Consider the following 17,416-nt stretch of genomic DNA (forward strand, 5'->3'; position numbering starts at 1 on the left):
GCGGTTGCCGGGGGGACGCGGCCGCCGTGAGGGACAGCGCGGGTCGGCTCTCGGCGCTCCGCCGGGATGTTTGTCTACCTGTGCAAGAAGGTGCTGCTGGGGACGCGCGGGGCGGCGGAGGGCAGGCTGCTCTCGGGGCAGGGGGAGCGGCCCTGGCGAGTCCCGGGGATCCGSAGCGCTGAGGGGACGCTCGGGGTCCCTCGGGGAGGCCGGGCTCGGTGGGGCACTGCCACAGCACTGTCCCGCTCTGTCCCCCCCGTTCCCTCGGCCTGCCTTTGAGGGTTCTTTGGTCTCCCGCCGCTGCTGCAGCTCCGCAGTTTTTTTTCCCCGGTAGTCTTTGGATGTGGCTTTTCCGCTGGAGACCAAAGCCCTGTGCACTGTGTGCCCCCTCTCACCTGTTTTTGTTGCTCAACACCTTTGAAGGTGTCCTGTTTTTATCACTTACTGCATGTGTTCAATTACTCGACTTTCACTAGTACTTGTAATTCTGTCTTCAGTCTTTTATTTTGCATGTACACATCTGTTAATAGAAATAAATTTACTTCTTGTGCTATTGTAGGTGTCTTTGAAGTGTTMAAATAGAGTATGTAAAATAAAACGTGATTCTTGCAACCCTGTAGAGATACAAATAACTTCTTTTTCAGATTGCAATTCCAGGTAATGTTCGATTAAAATGTATTTCGTGGAATAAGAATCAAGGTTTCATAGCCTGTGGTGGAGAGGATGGATTACTGAAAGTTCTAAAGTTAGAAACACAAACAGGTAAATGATGGGGGTTTTTGGTTTTGTTTGTTTTTTTTTATTTTAAGAACAAACCCCACCACACCTAAGAAAGTATAACTTCTTCCCCAGGTTACGTGACAATATTGCATATGTTTTAAATCTGTTCATAGCCAGTTATGTATTTGCACTAATATTTCATCACTGTCTTTTGAATACAGTTTTTCTCCAGGTGGTCTTACTTGACACACAAGTAATTTGTCTGCCTGTTATATCTGCTGAAGTTTTCTTCAGTGCTTCTTATTTTTTTTCAGGACATATCTTCTTGCTCTTTTTGTGTAGGCTTACTCTTTATTTTTGAAGTTACTCTGTTGCTTCTTGGTTTTGTTTGAATGTTCTCTACCATCTTAATTATTTTMGAGAGAAAGCTCTGTATTTTCTTTTAAATGAATATATTCCAAGAAAAGTAAAATCCATTTTCAAAATTTTTTAAACTCGTTTCATAAATGTAACATAATGTAACATCTATAGCTGTTACTGTGGGTGGGGTATTTTTTTTGGTTTATTTTGTTGGCTTTTTTTTCCTGAAAATGTCCTAGACCACAAAGCATGTATCAATTTAGATGACAGATGTGAATAGCAATCACATGGAATTGAGGAGTGGAAATTTCATCCCGTAGTTACTATTTACTTACTTTTAGGTAATTYGATTTATCTGTGTAAATAGTGATWAGAGCTGCAGTATTCATAGAAAAAKGATAMTATGTGTGCTTTGTTAGCTTTGTTCRTTTTATTTTCATAGTGAATTTTGTTTTTTTTTAGATGAGGCAAAGATAAAGGGACTGGCAGCTCCTAACAATGTTTCTGTGACTCAAACTCTTGAAGGTCATAGTGGTAAGTGTTTTTGGGCATTTAGTCTGCTTTTGATTAGAATAAAAATACAAGATTTTGTTAAGCTGATAAAGTATTTTTGGTATAACTTGGCTGTATATTTTTACCATGTTATCCTGGATCAGACTGTTTGGRTTTTTTTTCAATGTTGTCATTGASATTTGCAAATATGTTAAAGTAGCTTTCAATTTTCTTCTGATGAAATCAAAGTAAGTTCAGTTAACCCAATCTCTGTCTTGGATACATCTTTGTTTTCCTTTTATTGACAAATTACAGAATGTGTATATGCATAGATTGCAGTGTAATATACAGACAAAGTTTAGAGAGGTTAGAAAGCAAGTTGGAGAACGATAATGTGTGAAAGTAAAAACTGAATGCTGCAGAATTWGGGAGGAATTAAATTCTCACGTGAGAAATGTTGAGTGATTGTCACCCATGGACAATGGGATATGAAAAGGATGCTAGAATCCTTGCATTATTTGAGGATATGGATTTTTTTTGAGGACTTGCATTTGAAATCTGCCAAGAATCAGATTATTTTAAGGGCCTTATTAAATAGGATTTGAACAAATGCCTTGTAAGTTATTGATTTGGTGAATAGTTTAAATGGATGTCTTCAATTTTGAAATAAGTTGCTGTTATCTTAAAAATCCCTGACATTCAGAAAATCTTTGATTGCGTCTGTTAATGTTTGTGAGTGAAATACTGAAAAATGGAAAGGATACAGAGAAAATGGGTGCCCAACAATGAGGGCATGAAAAAATGTGATGCAAATTGATCTACAGTATGGAACTGAKAAAATAAAAGTTCAAAGATGTTTCAAGTCAAATATTTATGAGTGGGATCCCATGTGAAATTTGAGGGTCTGAAGGATTTGTTTGTAAAGTGCTCTTCTGGGTAATTATCAGGGAGATTATGTTTTAAAATTGGAGCAATAGCGAGGATCAGACTACTACTAAGAGGAAGAAAACTCCCAAATTTCCTATAACAGTGACATTTTGTCAGTGTCCCAGAGTGTGAGAGGTGAGCAAAAACTACAAAACTATGGTTTGGGTTTTGCATGTGGAAATAACATTCTGAGCAGGATTTGGAGAAGATGTGGCTCCAGTGGGTGAATACAGAAACAAAAGGAGCTGTTGAGTAGAATTTTGAAAGAGAAAATAAGTGGCACAGAAAGAAGCATACAACTAAGTCAAAGTCAACAATGCAAATTTCTGAAAAGCTCCAGGTTGATTAAGTTAGATGTAGTGTTTTTTATTAAGTTACTTAAATTATGCCAATAAAAAGCTTTTTATCGCTTTCTAGGTTTTGTGCAGGTTGTGACATGGAATGAACAGTATCAAAAATTGACTACCAGTGATCAAAATGGCCTCATCATTGTGTGGATGTTGTACAGAGGTATTTTGCAGGATAAACTTGAGATGGGATAATATTCTGTGTTGTGAGAATTTTTTTTTCCTCACTTGCGGTTTTTTGCTATTCTTTTTTTTAAGTTTTTATTTTTCAGTTTGTATAGCTCAAAATAATCTTAAAACAATTTTCGAATTTTTATTGTAAAAGTTGTCTATGTTTTTTATAGTCYAGTCACGTGACAAGGCATTTGTCCTGCAGAGCTGCCTTAGGAGAAGATACCAATACTTAGCCATATGCTTGATAAACTGCTCTAAGTTTCTTATCTAAATTACTTTATTCCCTTGGAATACAATATAAATAATACATTGTGCATCGAGCACAAACATGCTGATAGACTACGGGGACTTATCAACCCTTCTCAAAGCATCAATTAAGTACTCTCATAAAAAGAATCTTTAGAAATGTTTAAGGCAGTGAATCAATATGAATAACCAGTGTATGACTGTAATTATCTTTTATTGCTCCTGACCTTTTCATACGTACATGTACTACTGTGGTACACTGGAATTCATTTGAAAGCCAGCAAACCTYGCAGTCAAAGTAAACACTTTCCAACACAGAAAGAAGAAAAAAAGTGAATAGTTTTCCTATTCTCTTGGGAATTTTAGTTTAATGAAAAATGGAAACAAAATCTTAGCTCTGCTTCTCATTTCAGGAGTAAAGAATATAACTCAGTCTTTCTGGCTGATATGTGGTGGCTACTGTCACATAGATTATCGCTTAGTTTTGGAGAATAATCTGTAAATTACTTACCACCTATTCCTAGCAAAGCCAGTTGTTCCCTCTGTTTATAKTTCCTATTGTATTCTTGTCAGTTCTGAAATGACTTAAGCACAGAGCTCTTTCTCTAGGGCCCCTCTTGGACTTAGGGTCCCCTTTCCGAGTCCTCTTTTGTCACTGTTCACTTTGGAAATGAGCAGCTCCCATCTGAACACTGGGTTTCACAGTAACTGTKTCTGTGTCTWCTKRGGACACTGTAGTGTAGTCTTGCTAGGCTTTTACTGAAAGGACAATTAATTGATTYGCRTGTACCTAGAATCCTCTAGAGGTTTATCAAATCACAAGTGTAACTCAGKTTTTCTTTCCCTGCTAATAGGTTCTTGGTATGAAGAGATGATTAACAACAGAAATAAATCAGTGGTTCGAAGTATGAGCTGGAATGCTGATGGACAAAAGATTTGTATTGTATATGAAGATGGGGCTGTGATTGTTGGATCGGTGGATGGTAAAATTTTAAGCGCTATTAATTGTGTTATTACACAAATTTGTTTGTAGTGTTATATACATAGTGGCCCTGTTTCTCTTGTAAATGCAATTTATAGTTACTTACTAATTGTAGCTTTGACTTAAGCTGTTTTAGTTTTTACACTGGTAACTTGTATCCTGTTTTTAATTTTGTGGTACATTTATTAAAGTACAGTCAATGTTTTGTTCCAGGTAATCGCATCTGGGGAAAAGACTTGAAAGGAACCCACCTGTGCCATGTGGCCTGGTCCTCTGATAGCAAAATTTTACTCTTTGGAATGGCAAATGGAGAGATTCACATTTATGACAATCAGGGAAATTTTATTGTAAGTCCTTTGTGGTATTATTAAAGGTTATAATTAACTTCAACAGGCATAAAAGCTCACTTCCTCTTAATTTATTTCATGTTTGTTTATTGGACTTCAGTACTGATAACTGAACAACCCCATGCACAGAGAGCCAGAGAGCTGTTATTCAAGAGTTCTGCAGCTTTTTATTATAATAATTTCTTTTTTGGTAGCTAAAGGAATATCACATCAATGTGATAATGCCTTTTTRCCTTGCAATAATTACTGAAAATGTTTAAGTAGGGATGGTTATATTAGTGAAATTAAATGAAACTCTTTAGGACATCTGAAAACCTTAATTTTCAAAGATGTTTGTGATGATAGTTCAGATTTAATATTTTTTAGCTGATGTTTTTTATCCCCTTTCATTATTTGGAGGAACTAATGCTGGCTTAAAGGATATTGACTTCTTACAGCTTCTGCTTCTTRAAGTATTAGCATGCTTTTAGAAAAAAGCAAAAGTTTAATTTCCTATTGCTCCTATTATTTTTCAGAGAAAAACTGGCAGTGAGTGGAAAATAGAAGGAAATAGCTATAGTATGTTGTTGAATTCCTACAACCTAGATTTATTTATTTATTTTTATCTACTGACTTGGAGTGTTGGAATGTGACTATAACAAAATGCTAAGAAGAACACTGACTTTAAAATCGGTGGTTTTGGGACCATGTTCTTAATGTTTAAATGCTTAATATGGTGAATTTTCTTCTCCTTTCCATCACCTCTCTTGGAAAGTATCTGCTTCCCTTCCCATTTTCTTTTCTTTATCCTCCCACTGTATGAGTCATGGTGTTTCCAACTGTTACAAATTACTGAAATTCTTTAAATAATTTGCTGTCATTTCCCCCACCATATCAACAATRTGTATGGTTGTGAACTCTCTCCCTCTCCCCTTCTCTCCCATAACTTACCTGTCATTCCTCTTTGAATTGATTGAGGAATGCTCTTATCTTTCAGACAAGCTCTTACCTGTGTTACCTGGTATTGAGGACTGATAACTGCAAAAGTTAACTTATCTTGATTGGTGTTCTAATTTGGACACCAATTTTTTCCATTTTTTTTTATCTTATTCAGCAGATTTTAGTCAAGAAAAAGCAGATAAAATGTTTCTTCCTTTTTTTTTTTTTTAATATTKTGCCCAGGAATGGTTTGAATTTTTTTTTTTTGCAATGTTTTAGGGGGTTTCTTGTGTCTATGCACTTGTGTGTGTGTGGTGGGCTTTTTATGTTGTTGGTTTTCTTTAAGTTACTTTTCAAAGAATGAAAATGCCAACATTAGGGTATTTCTTTGTAGTTAAAAATAAGTTTTCATGTGTCTGATCTGGCTTTGATTATAGAAGGAAATTTTTCAAACCCATAAAATTCTGAGAACTTGAAAACTTTTCTTGAGACAGGAAAACAATTTTGTTTAGACATCTTGTCTTTTGCAAGTATCAGTGGAGACGTAAATCATTCTTTAAATAACGTGTTGTTTATGACTTCAATTAACCACTCTTGTGCAGGTGAAAATGAAGCTGAGYTGTTTGGTGAACTTAACTGGAGCATTCAGCATTGCTGGGATACACTGGTACCACGGTACCCAAGGCTACGTTGAACCCAACTGTCCTTGCCTTGCTGTCTGTTATGACAATGGGAGATGCCAGCTAATGAGAGATGAAAATGACTACAGTAAGTACAAATTGTGGGGTGCAAGTTACTGAGCTCCTCTTGACCTAAAGTGCCAGCTTGTGTTGATATTCTTAATGTTTATTCCTTWAAAACTAGATCCTGTTTTGATTGACACTGGTATCAATGTAGTGTGTATTCAGTGGAACCCCAATGGAAGTGTTTTGGCRGTGGCAGGCTCCCTCAGAGAAGCTTCTCAAGATAAAGATATCATCGTTGTGCAGTTCTACACTCCCTTTGGTGAGGTAAAAAGATTTGATATATAGTGTAAATGTTCATTTGCTTGATTTTTAAATTTTATTTTGCTACAGGATCATTACTGATAGAATTTGGATGCTAAAATGTAGATGTTTAGTGTTCTGAGATATCCATCTAGGATATCCACATGGATCTGGAAACAGGACACAGGACCAAGTACCTTTTTAGAACAGCAGGATAGTGGCCAGCATGAAAATCCAAGTGCATCTCAAAACACTAATGATAGGATAAATGTGGTGTCTAACTTTGACCACCAGATCCCTGTGATGAGACTGAGGATGAGCAGTTTGGAACTTAGGCAGCAGTCAACATGTCCACATCTGTGTGTCTAATCCAGAAGTACTTGTCTTTCTATGCTGGCTATGCTGTAAGAGACCTGGATACCTCTAGATTAGAAGCAGAAAATGCAGCAGTGAATGCTCCTCTCTTTTTTTACAGAATGAGTAAAACTGGCAAAAAGGAATCTGGTATCAGTAAAAGCAATGGCTCAGAAACTTAGAAAAAGCTAAATACTTTCTAAAATTCTTCATTTGACTGTTGGGGCTATTGTTTTGTAAATCTCTTTTATCCATCCTGTCATTTTTATAGTATATTAAATGTTTGACAATAGAGGGACAGCTGGTCAGTATTTTTTTTTTTTGTGATAKTTTTTGCCTTGCTRGGTAATACTGCTTTCCCTCTTASTAATATATCTGGAAATCAATAAGTTAGTGTTATTATCAGAGCGTGGTGAAATTTGTCCCTTGTAGAGAGGAAGTACTGGCCACTGCTGAGCTGTGCTCTGAAAGGGGTTAAGATCCAACATCATCTGTAGGGGTTTCCTTAGTTGAATWTTTAATAGAACCAAAGAYTTTGGCAATAATGTTACATCTCTTRTTGCTAATSTCCTTYRKATTAGCWGAAACTGGTGTTCCCRATTTTGTATTTACTGTTTAGAAGTAGGTTTTAGAGTTGTTTGGTACTAGTTCTGATACTTAGATATGGATTTTTTTTGGAAGATGGTATTTTATGTGAATAATGTGTGAGTAGTATTTTGATTTGATATTTGCATCTGATCAAAGGCACAAAGTAGGTACTGTACTGTGTTAGTTCATTGGTTGCAGTTTTCTTTGGCACAGAGCTATGCCCTCAAAAGGAAAGTTAGATCTGAGTGTAAGTATCAGTGCTCTGCTCAGTAAAATGATAACGATGTTATTTTTTAAAGCCTAAGATTATTCAAAAACATACAGTAAATAATCAATAAGTGTATCTTTTATTACATACAACTATATTTGGAAGTAAAAAGGTATCCACAAACAAGAGCTCTGTGGGAATAAGGTTTTGAAGACATTATTTTTTTTCTAATTGCGTGCTTCATTCATTAAAAACTCTTCAGCAGAATAAAGATATTTGAAAAAAGATGGGAAGTGTATCAACTGCCTTTCTTAAATTTTTTGAAAGGGAATAGASAAGAGGAAAATGTCCATTGCCTCACTAAAAATTGTGTACCAATACAGCTAGTTCACTGCATGCTCTTGACATAGATTAAGGGTATGTTTTTATTTGTTTAAACTGTCAGCTGTAGTTGAGGGTGTTGTACATGAACTGACTAATGCACTTCCAGCATCAATGAAACTTCTGAGGCATGTCAGGATCAGTACTATTGCTGTGTTTATTTTAGTTGTGACTAAAATGATAAATGTCAATTACCTACCAAAGGGAATAATGTTTATGCTGTCATTCTCCATCTACTGTTTATCTTTGTAAGCTTGAGCTATTACCGACTCCTGTTTTTCCTTTCTCTCTGGAGAAAAAAAAAAGCAAAACAAAAAACAACAAACCAAACCTGAGGTGAAAGAACACCTTCGGTCATGTATTTAAATATCTCCCTCTTTTCTTTGCATATGTATTGCAATTTGAGAGTTGTTATGGGGTAAAGAATATCTATGGGGTTTTTTTATCAAGTACCAAAACCATTGTCTATGTATTTTRGAGTGGCTTTCCTGTGATAAATTGAGAATCTTATTCTTTCCTTGTTCTAATCAAGCACTTACGTACACTGAAAGTTCCTGGCAAGCAGATGTCCTCCTTGTCCTGGGAGGGAGGTGGACTGAAAATTGCCCTGGCTGTGGATAATTACATATATTTTGCAAACATTCGTCCACATTACAAGGTATGTAGTAACATGAAACTTAATTGTATTCATAAGTTCCTTGTTAGCTATTCTCTTTCTGATCAGATTGAAAAAGTAGGTTGCTCTGAAATGCATATATATATATGTTTGTGTGCATATATATATGCATACAGTATATATATATATGAAATCAGTGCTGAATTTAGGATTATAGATTGTTCAACACCACTGGCTTGAAGTTTCAGTGGAATGTGAGGGTGTTTTGGTGATGCTGTGACTTAGCCTTTGCTTTTACAATGGATTTGGAGTTTGTTTTTCACAATAAGGAAATGTATGTGTTGTTAATATGAATAGAATTTGGCACAATTCTAAATTTGGCAGTAATTGAGGATGTCATTAGGTAAGGCTTCTGTGTTTTCACTGTTTGATTAACTACGTTGGGCTAAGTGATACTGAATGGTTTGAACCTGACTTTTACTGCCATTTTTTTGAGTGATGAATTATTCATTTGAACCAGGAAAGTTGTGTAGAAGCYTGAACAATAGGAATGAATAGATAGATGTACTTCCTACTTATATTTCAATTCCCAATATACTTCTTATAAGTGTGTATTCAGCTAATTCTAAATAATGTTTTATCTTGTCTACCACCTGAATTTTTTCATTTGGTTGTTTTTTTTTTTTCTTTTTTTCTTTTTTTTAAGAAATTAGGAACATTTCATTTAGAGTTTAACAAATAATAGCAATTACTGTCCAGTATACAGTGGTGTATACTTTTTTTCCCCAGCACAGGATATGTTCTTAAACTTTCTCTGTGTAGCTGTTGTAATTAGAGATAGAGTGAAATGTAAGGAACCTCCTGCAGCTATGTTGAAATGTATTGTTCTACTTGGTTGTGAGAAACTATTGGTCAGGGAGCTGTAAACACAAATCTGCTAGAAAGCAATTTCAAATAGTTTGTTGTAAATCTTCTGGAAAAGACTTTGGAAATCTGAGCTGGAAATGAGTCTTTCAGGAAATGCTACCTAATGTTTATTCTGGGAAATGTGTAACAGCTGGAACACAGACCTCTTGCTTTTTCTTAAACTCATCAGTATCTAGGAGACCACGAGTATGTCAAGATCTGGCACAGTTTGCAAATTAATTATATTTTGAAATCTTAGTTTTAAAAACTGCATATGTAAGCTCTTCCTCCCCCCTGCACCCCATTTTGCGTAGTTGAAATGGAAAAAGATGTGTTCAAATTAATTTATTTCTGCAGCAAATAAACTCTTAATATGTTGGTAGTGTACTCCATTTCAGTATTAAATGCTTTTATGGTGAATGATGCATGTTTTCCTTCAATAAATAGTACACATTACTTCTGCTSTGCTCTGATTATATCAGTAACTCCCTTTCAGGAATAACATAGTCTGAAAGTGACAGTCATTAAATGGGAGTGATTCAAAGCTGYAATTATCTTAGTCTGGATTGGAATTAATGACCTGGAGATGAAGAGTCAGTATCATATTACCAATCTACTGAATAATCTGTTTTCATCTRCTTTTCAATAAACCATAATAAGAGAAACAGGTTTTACAATTAACATGTCAGTAAAACTATGAATTGAGCTGATCTTTTTTAAAACTRTTTATAGTTTGCATGGAATTGTAATACTAATTTACAGTCTATAGATCTATTCTAAAAGTCCTTCTGTTGATGCTGTAGTTTATCATCTTGGTTTCATTTCCTGAGGAGTGTGGGAACCTCTCTTGCCAGCACTCTTAACAAGCTTTCTCTTCTTTCTGTCTGCTGTAGAAGATGCTGATGCAGAGAATTCTGTTAGTGTTTCTGCAATTGCATCATCATCATCATCTTTAAGTGATTTGTTTTGTCTCATTTGTTTGACAGCTTCACCTTCTGAGATATTTTCTGATTCTGCTGTATGGGAAAGGGTTTTCAATATTAAATTTGGTACTTTAAATGAACTGAATGCAATAAGGCATCCTCATATGTATATTCCATTTCTTTTGCCTTTTTACCCTTTCTCCTACTAGTTACAGGAATAATTACATTCCTCTGGGAGGAAGGGAGGGGTTTTCTCATAGTACTAATATGGAAGAGGTGATGTGATTATTATAGTACTCCTATACATTTGCTTTTGTCTGCTTCTGGAATTGTACGCTTTAACATATTTATTATATTTCATTTGGGAAATGAAGTTTGAGTTTCCAAACCAGTAGCCACAAACTAAGCATTTTCATGGCAAAATCCATTATCACAATGGGTATTTCTGAATACCTGCTGAACAAGGAAGAAACAAGGCAAAGTGAGATCTTGTCACATTTYGAGGCTGATCCTTCAGTTCTGAAGTTCTGTGTCATAGAAAGGCTTCTTTTTCCAGTTTAATATTATACCACTATCTTATTACCTGAGCTGTGTTCACATACTTTTAATAAATTGGTTTGTCACTTGACAGGTAAAAAATATTGAATACTGGTTGTGTATATGAAATAAACWCTTTCTTTCATGGCTGTGAACAATTTGTTATTGATTTCTTATAATGATTGATTTTATCAACATTGTCTTTCTTGGCAGTGGGGTTACTGTTCCAATACTGTTGTTTATGCCTATACCCGACCGGATCGCCCGGAGTGCTGTGTGGTCTTTTGGGACACAAAAAACAATGAGAAATATGTGAAATATGTCAAGAGCCTTATTTCCATAACAACGTGTGGGGACTTCTGTGTTTTAGCAACTAAAGCAGATGAGAATCAACCTCAGGTAAAATCTGTCTTTTCATTTTCACTTGAAATGCRCTGTTCCATGTGCCAGTTCTTTACAGACAGAAAAAAATGAAACGTAGAAGTCTGAATCTGACTTAAGAGTTGTGTCACTTGTCATTTGACAGAATGGCACTTGAATGGGTTCAGTGTTTAAAAACAAAGAACCCCAACAAATAACAAAGTAGCTGATTAACTGCATATTCAAATCAACTCCTTGTAGCCATTAGTMACCTAATAAAAACTGCAGCCTTCCAGATTAATGTTTATTTAGAACAGTTCTCCAGAGACAAGCTAAAAGCATMAGAATGGTAATGAGTATTTCATCAGTCAGGAATGAAAAAAAAAGGGCAATTTCTAAAATTGCATGTTACTGCCAACAGTTTGTTTATTAATTTATTTTATATGTATCACAAATGATAAATGATAAATGCTTTGGTTAATGAATATGTGGTTAGTGTGATACTGTTACATGTTTTTTCTTGCTGCAGTTACTTCAGAATTGTTTTTTGTATCACTTATATATTGCTTGCACAGGAGGAGCATGAGACAGAATCATTTGGTGCCATGGTAAAAAATCCCAAACATGCTTTAGTGCTGCTTTGCGTCATTGTGCAATAAATGGTATACTGTCATATAGAAAATACAGGTTATGTGGCCATTAACGTTTTGGTAAAGTTGAGTGCAATAAAATAATTTTTTTTCTGGATTATAATTATAAAGGAGGAAACAAACAGCAGAGAGACCTAGTGTAACTTTACTGCGCATAAATAAGAGATTTAATTTTAGTACCTGAAAATTACAGTTAGTAAGGGTCTTTCATTTGTTTTGAAATGGCTCCAGTGTAATTTTTATCACTTCATTTTAGGAAATGAAGTGCATAGGCTTATGTGTAGCAGTTCATTAGAGTTGTTTTCTGAAAAACTGATTTACAAGAGATTTTGGTCATTAGAATTGTAATTTCAGAATAGCAGAATGTACAGCAATAACTAATGGGACAAAAAAGACTTAATTTCAGCACGACCTGTTTACAGATATTGCAAGTTGATGTGTCAGTAAATTAGGATGGACTTCTTGTTGATATCCATAGTAAGGCTGGATAAATCAGACAATTGAAACTCCCTGCCCTGGCACCAYCCTGTGGGGGTCCTACAGCCTGTCTTGGATACTGTTATTCCATCACTCCTTGACAGGCTCTGATCTACTGCCTTGGAGTCTCAAAAATGACTGGAAAGGGCATAAAAGAGAGACTTAGTGTAGAGTGTGTGTTGGGATAATTTACCAGAGAAGAATTGAAGTAAACGTGATTGAAATGAAAAATTGAGTTAAAAAAGCCAGGTGTGTTTTCCTATAGAGGCAGAGACACAACTTTTTTTTTTTTTTAATGGAATTTGAGAATGCCAGTGGAAAGTTTAACTCATGAACAAAGAAATAAAAATACTATTTTTGTGAGGTACTTWTTGGTGGCCAAACCAGAAAAAATATAATTATTTAATGAAAAGAAATCCACATTCAGCTCTAATCAAGTTCATACAGTAGATGAAAAACTAAATTGAGCTGCTTTCATGTGATTAATAAGCTATCAGTCTATCAGTTTAAAAGGATAGCTGTACAGTTGCTGTAGTCTGCTACCACAATTACATGGATTGTTCAGGCTGTGAAAGAGTCATGAAAAACTAATTGTCTTTGGTTTCCTGGAGAGTCAGGGTGACAGCTCTTGGGCAATTCACGTTTTGGTAGCCCTGTATATTTTATTTATTTTATTTTAAGTCTAAAGACTTGACAGTACAAGTTGCTCCYTAATTTCCACACTTCTCATTCAAGGCATTGACCTATACAATAATCATTAAGGTATTTAACCCTTGATTCAGATCTGGAGAAATAAATACTTCAGCTCCAACAATGAAGCATTGGCTTCTAGTCAATTGTTTTTGTATTTGCATCTTCCTGAATTTACCAGCCCAATCTCTAACGTACCTGTGCTACCAAAGCCTTCCCAAATGGGATTACAAGAAGGGCAAAACTAAAAAAGTCTCATCAGTTTTGTAATACCAGTGATACTGCAGGGCAGAGGGAGAGCCTTATTGACAATTCTCCTCACCCTATTACCCTCTTGGTGGTTCAAGAAGATGGAGATCTGCAAAGGATCGAACAAAGATCCTAACTGCTGGGAGTTTATTAGATTATCTTTTGCATGAGCAGCTGATRAGAGTTTAATCACTGAGTCAGTGCTGTATTGTGCTTGTAAATACTTGCAGTGCAGTGTGTGCCTCACACAGCAGCAGGTGAGACACTGCCTGTCTTGCCCACAWGTTGTCTGTGGATGTGCTGGTAGTATCTCCTACCTGTTGTATTTTGTCTGTAGGTTTGCTCCCATGCATAAAACAGCTGGTTACTTTCCTGTTTTGTGCTTGTTCTTCATTTATGATGCTAACTGGCAAATAGCTCATTACTCTCATGCTTATGCTGCTTTATATTTACTGCAGTCATAGTCTCTCTGTTTTCTGTTGCTGATGAGCATTAMAATGTGTGATGTGAGTTATGAGATGCACTTTCACAGAAAACCTTATACCGCTTATTAATTTACAAAAAGTGTGGTAGTATTAACACTTGCTTTTATTTCCATACAGTATGTGCTGGTTCTCTGCAATTCTATTGGCACACCGTTGGACCCAAAATATATTGATATTGGTAAGCAACTTGGTATAGTCTTATTCTGTAATTTGTGTTGGAATTAACTTGTTAGTTATTGGCTAAAACCTGATTCTTCCAGTTGATGCAAGCTATAGACTATTCTATTTCTAAAAATAGAATTTTTAAAAAATTATTCTTTTCTTAATTTTTTTAAATGAATGATGTTTGGAAATTCAGATTTTCCCTCACAACAGTGGTAATTCAACTTCTTTTTAGAAAATGTACTGTGAAAAAGGTCCAATTTTATCAGAGCAAGTGAAATAATTTGATCTAGACTTTCATTTAAGAATAACTTGTTGCTGCTTCCCAATATCTTAAACATCAATTTCTTGTGTTTCAGTATTGATAATATTTTTTCCTTATCTTCCTCACAATTGTTTTATCTGWGTACTTTCAGATTACAAATTAAAATTCAATTAAAAAAAATCAGTAGATTATAACTGAAGTATGAAAACACCCCCAAATCCTAAAGGGTTTCTCTACTGCTTGTAGAGATTCCAGGCTTTCTCTACTGCTTGTTTGTTCCAGGTGTGGTACAGAGCATTGCCAAGTATTTGCAAACCATTCTTTTTTGCGAGTTTTGCTTGAGAATAAAGATAATTCATTATTTTCCCTTTAAACYGATAAGGGAATTGTAGACAAATTGAGAAATTAATCAATTTTTTGATTAATTAATCCACTTTTATTTATTCTAGTTTTTGCTTTATTTTTGGCTTGTTACCCAAATAGATCTGAATTTGGATTCAGAGTAGACACTGTGAACCMCATTTGCAGTTTTCTTTTTGAATCTTGATTCTTTGATTAACACTTCTGTTTTGTTGAAAGGCTCAATAACTTGTTTACATTTATAAAAATATTTATTTTCTTTTGAATGAGAGAGAAGACTCTATTCTGACAAGAAGCCACATGATGTTTTTTAGGCCTTCTAGAGCCATTCTTTTATCTTCTCTGCAAAAAGAAACTCTTCTGATTAAATTAATTCCARGTTAATTCCAAGTAGAGAAGCTAATTCCAAGCCATAGTACTCATACTTGGTGTTAACAAACAAACAGCTATTCTGTCTAATAAAATTGATACATAGAGTATCTAGTAAAGTTTTGGTAAGATAGAAATGATGAGAAAAGTAAGGTGAAGARCTATTAGACRYGGAAAGARCAACAATTCACAGAATATAGGTAGRAAAAATAYCAACCAAAGACTAGAAATAGTTGAGATCATAAAGGTGATTATTTTCCTCAACCAGTGCTTCTAAASAGTTTTGTTCTTTGTTATTTATTAACTAAGTCTGTAAATATMATTTTCTAATGTTCAGTTTTTCAGTGATAGTGGGCGAAATCAGCTGTGAGTCATACATATGTTGTGAAATTCATGCCATATATTGTAGATCATAACTGAAATGAAGAGTATGCTCTGATGGAGTTTGACTGCTTTGTCCTATAGAAAGTGTATGAAATATTGTGTAGTTTAGATCTTTCATTTCTGTTTGTGTCCCTTTGATGTCTTCTTGTCACCTTTTGCAAAAGGGGTGCCATATAAGAATCTTAAGGAATAACGTATTCAGGAAGTTCAATATAAAAAAGAAAATCAAGAATGGAAGAAAAAACACAACAAAACAACAAACAATGCCCCCCCCCCAAAAAAAAAACCCCAAAACCCAAAACCAAACGAAACCCCTAAACCCCAAACAGAATTCCAACAACATAAGCACTGAAGTAAGATGATGTGATGGGTGACAGYGGTGTGAGTTGGGTGCCTGTTCTGTCCCCTCTGTCCTGTCTCCACTCCTGATCAGATGTCCACACTGTATGTGCGTTGTAGTTCCCTGGACTTACTTTTCAGGTGGGATTGGGGTGGTGGGAGGAGGATTCAGGAACTTAGAAGGAGTAGATCTCATTTCTGCAGCTGACATCTAAAATAAGTTGTGTGAATCATTCGTGAAGGGGGTCTTTTTGCTCTCTGTTGGGTACGAAGAAGCCCAGGGCAGCCAGCTCATCTCTGTCAGATATCTAAAATTAGGTGAGATGAATCCCACTCACTGTTAAAATTAGCTTTGCATGTACACCTCTACTCTGCATATAAACTCTTTGCTTTGCATTTTTCTAGTGTTCCGTTTATGTGAACTTTTTTTAATCTRTCTGTGAGAGTTTTATTTACATTATAAACAATGGTTTCTTTATGATTCTGCCAGTATGACCCATCTCCTACAGCTGCCTGTATGCAAGAAAAGAATTTTTTTCAGTAACTGGAAACAGTTAAAAAGAAAGGCTATCTAACTGAAAAATGCTTTCATTATTCCAACTTTATTTGAATTGTGCTGAAGATATTAAACAATCTCTTCCTGTAGCATAACAAAGCTTTCTGCAGTCTGCTGCTGTTCCCTGCAGTGTTGGATAACCAGTTTAGTGCATAGATTTGCAATGCTCTTTCTTAGGGTGAGTTCACTTTTGAAAACGCTGGGCATTGTAACCTTCAGCCTCATAGATAGGCAAATACCTGAGGTTAGAAATATTTACATTTTTGAGTCCTGAAAAATTTCTGTAGCCTCAGTAGCTAAAACATTACAAGTGAGTCTTTCATTGCTGGATGGTAAACTAAGCCAAAGATTCAACCTTTTTTAAAAAAACTATATGCATCCTGTAAGACTCCTCTCCAAACTTGCAGAACGGATTGAAGGCAAAATTGAAAAGCAAATGCCTATAAAAGAAACTCTTTTGGAACACATTGTGCTGGTTTCATCATGGTTACTTTCCTCTTTTTGTAACATTTGAAAATGCAACTTTATATAACAACTTGAAGTATTTACAACATAAGGTCAGTTTGTATGGGAGGTTGACAGCTGTACATAGTCAAGGTCCTATTGTACAGTATATCATGCTGTTTATCACAGTTGGAGCTTCTTGGCAGTAGGAAGTGTAATTGTTCCAGTTTGACAGCATGCTGAACTTAAGCAGCTGTTTGGTCWTGCAGAAGTCAATAGAGAGCGAAGACCTTGTAAAACCTTAAGGGCAGAAAACCTTTCTGGAAGTTCTTCTAAGATTCCAGTTGATATATAATTTCTAACAAAACCATTGTATCATTGTCCTTTTGTTCTGTTTATAAAAGAAGAACATGGGATTAAATCAATCATCAGGTGAGAGTCATTATTAATAGTTGAAGATAGAAGCAGGTAAAAAGTAAAATTAACTTATCTCTTGCTCAAGATAATTGGAGGGGTGTTACTGACTTTTGAAAAATGCTATTATCTGTTTGTGAAATTCTGGWTTTTTGCTCTTCTTTCTGCCAGTACAGTTTTTCAGGTTACTTTCTTTTAGT

The 17,416-nt window shown here is 35.3% G+C and overlaps 1 protein-coding gene across 1 annotated transcript in view; it reads left to right on the forward strand.

Moving 5' to 3' along the window:
* The window catches only part of WDR35 (WD repeat domain 35), a 41,761-nt gene continuing 24,345 nt past the window's right edge, over nt 1–17,416 (forward strand). Inside the window, exons 1-11 of the mRNA XM_057390455.1 lie at nt 1–90; nt 645–762; nt 1,543–1,614; nt 2,917–3,009; nt 4,121–4,249; nt 4,462–4,595; nt 6,116–6,281; nt 6,378–6,523; nt 8,563–8,688; nt 11,226–11,411; nt 14,041–14,101. Coding sequence (XP_057246438.1) covers nt 67–90; nt 645–762; nt 1,543–1,614; nt 2,917–3,009; nt 4,121–4,249; nt 4,462–4,595; nt 6,116–6,281; nt 6,378–6,523; nt 8,563–8,688; nt 11,226–11,411; nt 14,041–14,101 — 1,255 coding nt within the window. The 5' untranslated portion in view covers nt 1–66. The remainder of the gene's footprint in view (nt 91–644; nt 763–1,542; nt 1,615–2,916; nt 3,010–4,120; nt 4,250–4,461; nt 4,596–6,115; nt 6,282–6,377; nt 6,524–8,562; nt 8,689–11,225; nt 11,412–14,040; nt 14,102–17,416) is intronic.

The sequence above is a fragment of the Malurus melanocephalus genome, unplaced genomic scaffold, assembly GCF_030028575.1.
Source record: "Malurus melanocephalus ecotype Western Australia unplaced genomic scaffold, MMel_1.1 scaffold_26, whole genome shotgun sequence".
NCBI classification, from domain to species: domain Eukaryota; kingdom Metazoa; phylum Chordata; class Aves; order Passeriformes; family Maluridae; genus Malurus; species Malurus melanocephalus.